This window comes from Pteropus vampyrus, unplaced genomic scaffold (assembly GCF_000151845.1).
Source record: "Pteropus vampyrus isolate Shadow unplaced genomic scaffold, Pvam_2.0 Scaffold74, whole genome shotgun sequence".
NCBI lineage: Eukaryota > Metazoa > Chordata > Mammalia > Chiroptera > Pteropodidae > Pteropus > Pteropus vampyrus.
In genome coordinates, this window is record NW_011888855.1 from 4,775,805 (window position 1) to 4,787,752 (window position 11,948).

General features: G+C 36.9%; 1 protein-coding gene across 1 annotated transcript in view; it reads left to right on the top strand.

Moving 5' to 3' along the window:
• Window positions 1-11,948, top strand: part of HSPA4 (heat shock protein family A (Hsp70) member 4) — a 38,161-nt gene that overhangs the window by 10,821 nt on the left and 15,392 nt on the right. Inside the window, exons 3-7 of the mRNA XM_011362301.2 lie at window positions 1,129-1,269; window positions 3,131-3,253; window positions 7,339-7,438; window positions 8,048-8,181; window positions 10,180-10,424. Of these exons, the coding sequence (XP_011360603.1) occupies window positions 1,129-1,269; window positions 3,131-3,253; window positions 7,339-7,438; window positions 8,048-8,181; window positions 10,180-10,424 (743 nt within the window). The remainder of the gene's footprint in view (window positions 1-1,128; window positions 1,270-3,130; window positions 3,254-7,338; window positions 7,439-8,047; window positions 8,182-10,179; window positions 10,425-11,948) is intronic.

Below are 11,948 nucleotides of genomic sequence, written 5' to 3' on the forward strand. Positions count from 1 at the left end.
AAATGTCAAGTACATAGCTATATTGAAATATCTTTCCTTCTAAAAGTCCAGTAAATTCTTTCTGTTGTAAAATTTGCTTTCATTACACTAAACTACCTGCCTAGTTCTAGTTTGACATAGTTACTGTGATATTGAGTTTCTGCTTGGCAGCTTACTGACGTACAGCCTGATTTGGGAGGCCTCATACTGTTTTATAAAAAGGCTTCTGTGTGTGTCTTTTGACATACCTGATGCAGACTTTCTCTGCAGCTTTTCCTTGGGGCTTGTTACGCTTTACTCCTGCATTAGGAAGAGGAGCCTGTAAATCTTAAGCATAAGTTTATTCTTGAATTTTTTAGATGTCTTTGCCAGAGTGTTTTTTTTCCATAAATTTTATAGTTCATTCTAGAGAAATTAAAAAGTATACTAGTAGAAGGAATTACCAAGAAATTACCATTATCCAAAATTGCTGTTAGTATTTTAATGTGTAACGTTTTGCTCTCTTCCTAAGCGTATAAATGTGTTTTTGCCCCCCTAATAAAGTGAGGTCATACTATGTAGACACTTGTCTTCCAGCCTTCTAAAATAACCTTACCCACTGTGTGAATATACCATAATTTATTTACTGATACGCATTCAGGCTGTTTCCAGTCTTCTGGTATTATAAATAATGTTCTGTCAGTACCTTTTTGCATTCATCTTTGTGTTCTTGGTGTCATCTTTATGGTGTCATCTTTTCCTTTATGGTAACTGTCTTTCACTAGAATTTCTGAATTGACACGTACTTGCAAATTGACTCCTGGAAAGTTTGAATCACAAACTAGGGGTAATTTTTAAAGGCTAAAAATCATTTTATGTAAATAATTATTTAAAGTTTAAGGCAGAAAATACTTTTATAAATGTAATGACCTGTCTTTATAGAGAAGCAGGACAAGTTGGGCAGTGGTTTCTGTGTCCTTCACCCCTCCAGCCTCACTTCACATGCTAGTAGGCATCACTCAGAAAAGTTTAGTGCTGAAGAAAACTAAAACTCAGAAGGAAACTTTGTGGAGTTAAAATCATGCTAACTTAATCAGAGGCTGTTCAAAATTTTTTCTAATTTAAGTGCTGTTAGTCTTTCTACTTTTTGATTCACATTCTCTCTCTTAGATTATTTCCAATGCAAAGAACACAGTCCAGGGATTTAAAAGATTCCATGGCCGAGCATTCTCTGATCCATTTGTGGAGGCAGAAAGATCTAATCTTGCATATGATATTGTGCAATTGCCCACTGGATTAACAGGTATAAAGGTAAGGTTTTCAAGATAATGCCTTATGATTAAAATACAGCATTTTATTTTATCAAGCCAATGTAGATTAGTACCATTCCAATTTTATGTTGTAATGAAAATACTTACAAATACTTAGGAAGAGATTTTGCTAGTAAAGACCATTTAGCATTTTTTGAACAATCTGGATTTTGTTTGAGAGCCATAGGTGGCACTCTTAGTATGGGTTGCATGGATGGATAGTGATGGTTAATGCTGCCATTGCTGTCTTGCTTACTGATGCAGTGGCCTTTCTGGCATGATTTTAGGGAATGACTTCTGGAAGAACAGGCAAAGGAATCAATACTTTTAAGTCATTAGGCAGATACATGGTTGTACTCTTGACAAGAGGAATTAGTTTGGAAAAGATATCATTTTTGGGAAAAGGGAGTTTAGTCTTTGACATCTCTGGGACATGCAGAAGAGTCTCTTTGTGAAGCATGCTGTGAACTGATCACACAAAAAGAGATGAGAGGCTAGAGGATGGGCAGGTTGGACACAGCTGCCTTTCTAGTGCTCAGGTAGGAAGAAGAATCCAAGAGGGTGGTTGAGCTTTCTAGGCAAGTGAGTTTAGAGAAAGATTTGCTATTTGAAACATCCTAATTAGAGAAATAAGAATCATGAGAACATGCTCAAAATCCAAGAGATGATGAAAATTGTGATAAAAAGGTAGTCGTGCCATTGTAGCTGAGAATTCAGCTGAATTTAGAAGTGAAGAATTCTGATAACTGAAGAACGATCACTGGGTTTACTTGGTATATCTGTGGCAGTAATCTAAGAACAGTTTGAGTGGCCTCGCAAGGGATAAAGCTGGAGTACAGAGAAGGGAAAGGGAAAAAAGGGAGGTGAAGAAATGGGGTATTTATTTTTAAGAAAAAATTGGATGAATATTGGCAGTTTCAGTCTTAAGCATTGCAAGAGCCAAAGGAGAAAAGAGATTACAGAGAAGACCTGGGGAGCAAGGTGATCCACATCCAAGGGTAGAGAAGTTGGCTAAGATTAGACAAATAGCGAGGAAGAAGAGACAGCTTAGAAAGAGGCTCACTGGGAGGGATATTTTTCCATCTTTATCAGGCAGTAAACTGAGAAACTGTTAGATTGTAAACCAGAATAAATTTATGGTTGGGCTGGGGAGTGAGGAGGTGAGGAGAAGGTGGTTTTCAAGCTGAATTAGAACAGCAGCTTAGAATAAGTGACATTTTCTGGTGTGGATTGTAGTTGAGGGATATGGGTACATGTGGGATGGGGCTTATCCTAGCCAGTCTTTCAACATTTAAAGTTTGCAACTCTTGTCAAAGTTGCAGAGTTTTATTCAGGGCAGGATATCTCGAAGCTTTGTTCATCATTTATTCTTTAATTCACCAAGTATTTATTGTGTCATGTCTGTTGGATGCTGGGTCTCTGGCAGTGAATAAAGCTGACTAAAACCATGTCCTCAGCTCAGATTGGATCCTAATTGGGGAGATGACAATAAAGTCAACCAAGTCAACAAAGTAAAACATGTAGTATGTCAGATGGTAAAGTAGTTCCCACCACCAGACCCCTTTATGGAGGGGTGGTGTGGCTCATGGTCAGCTACACCAGTTTGCTTCTACACGGATCAGTGGTCTTAAGTTTATTGGTTGTCACAACATATTTTCATAGTGGTTCTCATCTCCACGTAGGAAGTTTTGACAAACAAAGCTAAAAATGACCTTCACATTATTTTTGCTTTTTAAAACTAGTTTTCTTTAATTCCTTCTTGAGATAATAGTCCATTGGTGATGTGAAACAGTGCTTATTTTAGGCTCTAAACACATAAGGAAATACAATCAATCTAAGATTCTTTTGTTGTTTTATTGCAGGTGAAGTATATGGAGGAAGAACGAAATTTTACCACGGAGCAAGTGACTGCCATGCTTTTGTCCAAATTGAAGGAGACAGCAGAAAGTGTTCTTAAAAAGCCTGTTGTAGACTGTGTTATTTCGGTGAGTTCGATTCCTACACATTATTGGGGACTTTCACAAAGAAACATTTGCATTTTAACTGCAAATGATACATATTTTTTTGCCTTAGGTTGTATGATTATTTTAAGAATTTATCAAACTAGTCTTCGTTTTCTTGAATATTCTTTTCTGCCCCCTAGTTTTTGTGCAGACTTCCTCTGTTATTTGGCCTGCTTATGTATATATGTGTGTATGTATGTATGTATGTGTGTGCATATGTACGTACGTACGTCCAGTGCTGTTTATTGAGTCTTTCGTCAGAAAAGATTTCCATTTGTCACAAAAGGGACAGGCTGAGCTCAGCCACGCGGATGGGGGTGCAGAGGACAGGCAGCCAAGCCAGTCCTTCACTCCGGACACACCCAACAGTTGCTGGGCACGGCATCCAGCAGGACTCTGTCCCTCCATAAGCAGTGCCCCCCAAACCAGAGCTGGAGAGGGAGACCCAGATGGCCCCAAGGGAAGGAATGACCCCGGGTACCCCAGGCTCAGGGCCCAAATACCAGCCCAATTTTGAGGCCCCAGGGAGAAAGGGGACAGAGTCTGGAGGGCAGAAGTGGGTACAGAATATGGATAGAGTTGGGCTGTCCTGGCAGGGCTGCAGTCAGAAGTAGAGGTCTGGATCACTGCATAAGTCTGAGAGGTCCTTGTGACTGGCAGGGTTGAGCATGTGTAGGCTTCACCTCGTTCGGAGCTGGCTCCAGCATCTGCCCTGGCCACTTGCTGAAGGCCATGGAGTGATTTGGAGTGTAGCTGGACAGGGCTGAGTGGTCATCTGGCAGCCGAGGGCTCTCAAGTGCTACACAGCTCACGAAGGTGGTCCGGAGCAGAAAAAGCATGAAGGGCTGTTCTGCTGCCCCGTTCAGGCCGGGTCCCTCTTCCTCGTTATTTGGCCTATATAAAGGCTCATCTCAAAGCTGACTTCTTCTTGGATTTTTTCCAGCACCTAGCATAGTGTCTGGTAGCCACTCATTTGCTAAATTAGTTGAATACTTTCAATGAGAAATGCTGTCTTTTTCTTCATTTTTATCTCTGTATCTTTGCTGTTGCTTTTAGCATGAAAGGCCAGGCAGCAGTAGATTTCATCTCGCCTTTTTCATATCCCCATCTAGATGGAAACCTGATTGTTTGTAGCTTTGTACTTGTAGTATGATAGAGTCCTTAGCAACTGTTGAAATTTGGGCAGCTGAATTGGCTTTGCCACTGAATCTTCTCATTCTGCAGTTATCTGATATTTTATCTCTGTGGCCTCTTGTCTTAACGTTAGTGCATTGATTGACAAAGCAGGGACTATGAGATCCCTTTTTTACCTTATAGTCCTTTGTTTGGTAGAATCAGTTCATGGCTAGCTATATCTAGTAAAGCAGAACCAAACATTTGTCAGGAAGAATCAGTTCATGGCTAGCTATATCTAGTAAAGCAGAACCAAACATTTGTCAGGAAGAAATGGCTGTGGTGCCACATTCTGGGGATGCAAAGAATAAAAATGCCACTTTTCTTACAGATTCAATATGGACATTGTATTTTCTAAGATGCTTTCTGTCTTTCCCAAACTCTTCATCGATTTGTCAGATTTACCCTTGTTTCCCCATCTAGTCTAGTGCCTTTAACATAGATCCCACATTGTGTTTGGTATAGAAGTAAAATTTATGTAAAATAATGGAATGCCTGAGTGGCTTTTCCATCTTTTGGGATCAAGTTAAAAAGCAATGTGTTAAGTCATTTGTTGGGAGTCCTCAGGACTGCACTGAGTTTCAGTGATTTGCTAGGAGAATTCATGGGAGTTTGCATATAGCTTTCTTATCAGCTAAGATTTATTATAGGGAAAGGATACAAAGCAGGATCAACAAAGGGAAAAGGTACATGGACAAGGTCTGGAGGAAACCAGGCACAAGCTTCCAAGAGTCCCCTTTAATGAAGTCAGGCTGGCTGTACTTAATTCTCCAGCAGCAAATTTTGACAACATGTGTGAAATGCCATACACCAGAGAAGTGCTGCCTGTAGCCTAGGAGTCCAGGGTTTCTATTGGGGTCAGTCATGTAGATACCCTAGCATGTACCCAAATTCCAGACTCCCAGAAGGAAAGTAGGTGTTCAGCATAAACTACATCACACAGTCAGGCACAGTGAGTCACTCTTAACATTTAAGGAAATTTTTCTATCAACTTAGGGAACTGTTTATCATTCAAGTTCCTAGATGCTAGAGAAGGGCCTACCTTGCCTGCGACCTTTCTGGGGCAGCAGTCTGTGGCCTTTGTGTGAACTCTTCTGCACAGTCATCTCCTGTTTTCAGTACTAATGATATATCTGATTGCTGTGTAAATAGAGCCTGGATGTATTTTGCTTTATTTATAAATTATTGTTAAAACACAAACTCCGTATTTTAAGAAACATAATATCTCCAGTGTCCAAAATCAAAAGTGTAAAAAGGAGGATGGATGGAAAGCTTCAACATTCTCTGCTACCTAGTAAGTTTTTTCTTCCCGAGGTTACCAGTTTGACCACTTTGTTAATATCTTTTCAGAGGTTTTTATGTACTGAAAGGCAATATGTATAGGTCCTTTTTTACTTTCATTTTTCTTCTAACAAATTTTGGACAATTTATCTTGTATTTTTTCCATAGCAATAAAGTGCATTGTTCCTTAGAGTGGCTGCAAGGTACTCCCGTTTGTGTGTGTACTTATTTAACCAGTCTCTTTGTCGATGTCCAGTTTTTGTTTGTTTGTTTGTTTGTTTTTATTGTAAAGAATGCAGCAGTGAGTAAACTGGAATACCATTTTCCTCTTATATGATAAATCTGTGGGATTTATAAGTTAAATTCCCAGAAGTTCAGTTGCTGAGAGAAAGGGTATGTATGTAGTAGTCTTCCATCATTAGCCATTTTCCTTTCTGCTGTTTCAGTTACACACAGTGAACCACGTTCCGAATGTTAAATGGAAAATTCCAGAAATAAACAATTCATAAGTTTCATGCTGTTCTCAGTCCTGTTCTGTCCTGCCCAGATTGTGAATCATCCCTTTGTCCAGTGTATCCACACCATATATATAGTACAGTAAGATAGAGACCATGTTCTCATAACTTTATTATAGCATGTTGTTGTAATTGTAATATTGTTAATCTCTTATTGCACCTAATTTGTAAATTAAACTTTATCACAGATATGTACTTATAGGAAAAAACAGTGTATGCAGGGTTTGGTACTGTGTGTGGTTTTAGGTGTCCACTGGGGTCTTGGAACATCCTTGTCTCTACTCCCTCCCCATGGATAAGGGGAGACCACTCTGTTTGTAATTTGAACAGCTATTCTTTAATTGCCCTATAAAGAATTTGTACTGATTTATACTACCAGTAGCCATGAATGAGAGGACTTACTTGACCACAGCCACACCAGCACAGCTTATTAGTGTATTATAGCTAATTCTAACAGGTGAATGATGGTATCAAAGTGTATGTAATTTTAATATTTTACTCTTTAGGTGAAGATGAACATTTTAAAATTTAAGAGCCATTTTGTATTTCCTTTTTTGTGAAATGTTCCTGTTCATTTTATTTTGAGTTTATGATTTTTGATCTGCAGTTCTTTGTATATTAGATTAGCTCTTTGCACTTTTATGGTGTGAGTTGCAAATATTTTTCTCCATTTGGTCATTAGAATTTTTTTGTGAGTCAAATGTTAATAATTCACATCACCTCTTTTTTTCTTCTGGGTTTTGTGTTATATTTAGGACTCCTTTCCTACTCTGATGGTAAAAATTCCCTTTCATTCTGGTACTCTTGATTTTTTTTTTTTTTTTTTACATTAAGTCTTTAAACTATATTTTGGTATAAGGTGTGCAGTAGGGATGCGACTCTTTTTTTTTCTGTATGGCAGCTATCTATTTGTCCCAACACTACTTATTATTGAATTTTCTTACTTTCCCCTACTGGTTTGAAATACTTCCTTGATCACATATAGAATAAATTGCTGAAGGTATTTGAGGGTGTTTCTGGATTGTACTGTTTTTGGCAGGTGCATCTTAAATGAAGAATCTTCATAATATAGTAAACTTTCAAAAATTTTTTTCGTAGGTTCCTTGTTTCTATACTGATGCAGAAAGACGGTCAGTGATGGATGCAACACAGATTGCTGGTCTCAATTGCCTGCGACTAATGAATGAAACTACTGCAGGTTAGGGGCTATTAACTACAATTTTTGACTTTCTTAATCTTGAAGACTGTGAAATCTTAAAACTTTAGAGTTTTTTGTTCTTTATTTTGCTTGCAGTGCTTACCACCTATGTGTCATAGTATTTTTGGTAACTGTTACAGCAGTTACGTTGGTATGTAATGACATGATTCTTTGGAAAGGCACGCATTTGTTGTGTGTCTGGAGCAGTGATTTGGTTTGAGGATTAGCCTTTTCTACGACTTGTGGACTGGTGGAATCAGAAACAGGGTGTAAAGTAACATCTCAGGGACAGGATATGTGGGAATGTTGAGATGGCACAAGGGTGGAAGGAATCCAGGAAAATATGTTTGGAAAGTGGTTTGGGAACAATTGCCAAAATCACTGGAATTGGAAATGTAAAAGTACCCTAAGTGAATACCATCACTTAACTCTTCGAAGTTCATATTCTTCATGAATAAATTATGCAAAGTTTATAAAGAATTCAGTTCTTTTTGAAACATAGTATATGATATAGCTCTATTCACTATGAATAAAATCTGTTTTTCCCTACTTAAATGGATTTTAAGTTTACTATTTGGATATGTTGAACTTAATTTTTTTCTTACGTAGTTGCTCTTGCATATGGAATCTATAAGCAAGATCTTCCTGCCTTAGAAGAGAAACCAAGAAACGTAGTTTTCATAGACATGGGGCATTCTTCTTATCAAGTTTCTGTATGTGCATTTAATAAAGGAAAACTTAAAGTAAGTATTTTTTTCTGTAAGACTACTACAAGTATATGGTAATTAGGAATTTGTGAGAGATAATTTAAATAATTGGTTAACAGATTTTGTTTCATTAATAGAAATTTGCTGTGAGCCATCTGAACTAGAAAGTAGGTATGTAGGGATGGGTCGGAAGTTTCAAGCCCAAACTAACATATTAAGAGTTGGCATGGTGTGAAGTAAAAAACATAGGCCCTGACGGAAAAGCTCGTAAGATTCCTGAGCCTTATTTTCCTTAATCTGTAATGTGGGGAAAATAATGCTTCCCTGCGGGCTTATTAAGAGGCTTCTTTAGCATGTAGTCCCTGACATTTTACGCTGAGAGCTGAGAAGATGATGGTAAAAGTATTCTCTTCTTCAGGTTTTGAGTGTCCTGGGGCAAGGGTAGAGGGGCTAGAACGTGTGTAGGAGGTATATTTTAGATTTCTGGAAAGTTTAGAGCACTGAAGAAGGCAGTTTTGTCCACAGAGAAGTCTAGCGGCATTAAAGGCGAGGAGGGGCCAGATGATCACGGTCACAGTGGTATGTGCTGGTATGTGCTGGTTCCACAGTGGGGTTTAAAATCAGTTCTCTAGCATGGTAATTTTTATCTAGAATTTGCTTAAGAACCAAGGATTCTTTTGAGTGTTTAATTAGTTGGGTTGTATTATCAGTGTTCTTGGTGCCAAGATCGAAATTGGCTTTTTCTTTCAAATTGGGGAGTGGTGAGGAGGGACTGTATCTCAAAATAAGTACTTGTTAAGTTTGAAGGGTGTTTGGAGACTATTTGTTACAGTCATGTTTCTCTGAAAACTTACTTTGCTTCTACTTTATGTTCTGGTTTATATTGTTTCTAGTTTTTTTTTTTTTTTGGAAATCTTTGTTATGGTTGAGAAATTAGAAGTTTGTGATTTTAACAGACATAAGTCCTGGATCAAGTGTAATTCTCAGTGTTTAAACTTTACTCTGATTACTAATAGAATTATTTTTAAAATTCTATATTTTCACCTTTTAAACAGAAAATATTGTTCATAATTTAGCCTTGGCTTTGGGTAAAGTGATGTATCTTAGTGGTCATCTGCTTTTTTTTTTTTTTTTTTGTAAATTGCCCTTCACTGTCAGCTGTCTCGTCAATTTTCCAATTATAATTAAAACTTAATTATAAAAATACTCATCATAGAAACAGCCTCAAACTTGGAAAACATTTATGTGTAAAGAAAAAATATTCATATTCTTACTATTAACAGTTTGTTGTGTTTCATTCTAGTCTTTTAAGAAAACACAATTGGAATCACATTATATTCAGTTGTGTCCTGTCTTTCTTTTTCTTCAGTTAGCATACTTAGAAAATTTCCCCATGACATTTAACATTCTTTGAAGAGATTGTTTTTACTGATTTTATTCCTTTATAAGGATATCATCACTGATTTAACCTGTCTTCTCTTATTGAATCTGGTTAGATCTAGTTAGCTTCTAATCTGCTAGAAATTTGGAAAATGGATAATAACCCAAGCTAATTAGACTTCTGTGTTAAATGGAAACAAATTGCTGAGAGTAAAGGCTTTCGCATCTTTCCTGGTAGTAAACTGCATTGAGCTAGGCCTTTGGTATTATTGACATAGCAGTAAGACTAGAACTGGGTACATGACATGTTCGTATATTTGAATTTGGATTGAAATTGCTGTTTGGAGTCAGACTGGTAGAGGGGCATTGGAGTTTGAAATTGAGGAGACGGGGTTTTAAATTCCACTTCTGCCACTTACTAGCCCTGTGACCTGCTGATTATCTGATCTTTCTAGGTTTGTAGTATCATCTGTAAATTGGAGATTACAGTGCCTGTTTTCACAGTGGTCATAACTGATTAAATGACACATGCATGTTGCCCTGTTTCAACCTTAATATTTCCCCCCTTTTTATTAGAGTTTATCAGTTAAATATATTTCATGATAAAAATTTAAAGTGATTGGTTTATTTTTGAATTAATTATCTTTTTTTAAGGTTCTGGCCACTGCATTTGACACAACACTGGGAGGCAGAAAATTTGATGAGGTGTTAGTAAATCACTTCTGTGAAGAATTTGGAAAGAAATATAAGCTAGATATAAAGTCCAAAATCCGTGCATTATTACGACTGTCTCAAGAGTGTGAGAAACTCAAGAAATTGATGAGTGCAAATGCTTCCGACCTTCCTTTGAGCATTGAATGTTTTATGAATGACGTTGATGTATCTGGAACTATGAATAGGTAACTATATTAATATTTTGATGTTAAACTGAACTATGATTTTTCTCCACTTATATTAGCCTTAATTAGCTAATTGTTGAAATCATCTTGGTTGGTATATGATAACTTCAGTTCTGTAGGTAAAAATTAGAGACCATTCAGGATCTTGCTTTTTATGTGAAGGTTGGGTTTGGTTATTTTAGTAATGTAGACTAATGCTTTTGCTCTAATTAATTGACTGTTTCAGAAATTTGGTAGTTCTTTACATGTACATGAATTATATATGATTACCAGTTTTCATAAAATCAGGGCAAAGTGCTTTATGCAAAATTACGTTGAATTTGATTTAGTCATTGATTCTAAATTGGTGTTTTGGGGTAGTTCACGATCACTTGAGGACAACAGCTCTTTTTGTACAGTGCTACAAGAATTCTGGGTAATTGATGTTTCATAGTTGGCCTCAGAATCACCCATAATGTTATAGTTGTCTGGTTGGGTTGCTTGGATGGTAAGTGAGATATTCTTCAGGATGTGAACTACATTGGTAGAATTTAGGCAGGGCTGATGGCTTGTTTGGGGAAGTGTGGCCTGAGCTTCCCTCAAAAAAATTGAGGTGGAATTTAAATTGCTTCACATCTGTTAGAATTATGGTGCCTAGTAATCAAATTTGTAGTAATCTTTCTCCCCTGCTTGAAAGTGATGGTTTTCATTTTTATTTTGTAGCAGTTTTGTGTGTGTATTGGGCTAGGGGGGGCTGGGATGTAGAGGCTTATCAGTATGTTTTATAGGGGGATTGGGGTGTAGGGGTGTATCATTGTGTGTTTCAGAAATTGTTAGTGGAATGTTATGTGATTATGAGAGCCAAATAGATACTTTTTATACTTTTGAAAAACTGAAAACAGTTAATTAGCTTGTGTGCTGCTTTTTTGAAAAACAGTTGTGCTGTATCTACATTGTAAGGCACATCACTGTTGTTTTCTCTATTTTGTAGCCTTCATTTAGTGTTTAATGCTCATTAGTAGACTTTTTTTTTTAAAAAAACTTAGGGAGCCAGATGTTTATTTCTGATATTATAACATTTCTTCTAATTACATTTTTTTTAAAAAACTGAGGTAAAATTCTACCATTTTTAAAGTGAACAACTCCGTGGCATTTAATACATTCATAGTGTTGTACCATGACCACCTCTATCTAGTGACAAAACACATTCATCATCCCAAAGTAAAAGCTCAGACCCATTAAGCAGGGACTGCTCGTTTTTCCTTACCTCTGCCCCTTGGCGACCACCAGTCTACTTTTATCTCAATTGATTTACCTGTTCTGAATATTTTTTATAAATGGAATCATAAAATATGGTTTGGCCTTTTTTTTTTTTTTTTTGGTTTAGCTTTTTTTTTAATGCCAGTTTATTTTTTCATACTATATATACATAATTTTTTTTAACATTTTATTTTTTTATTTTTCCCTTTTCCCCTCCCTCTGGTAACCACTAGTCCATTGTCCATGTCCATGAGTCTCTTTTTCTTTGTCCTGTTCATTTGTTGC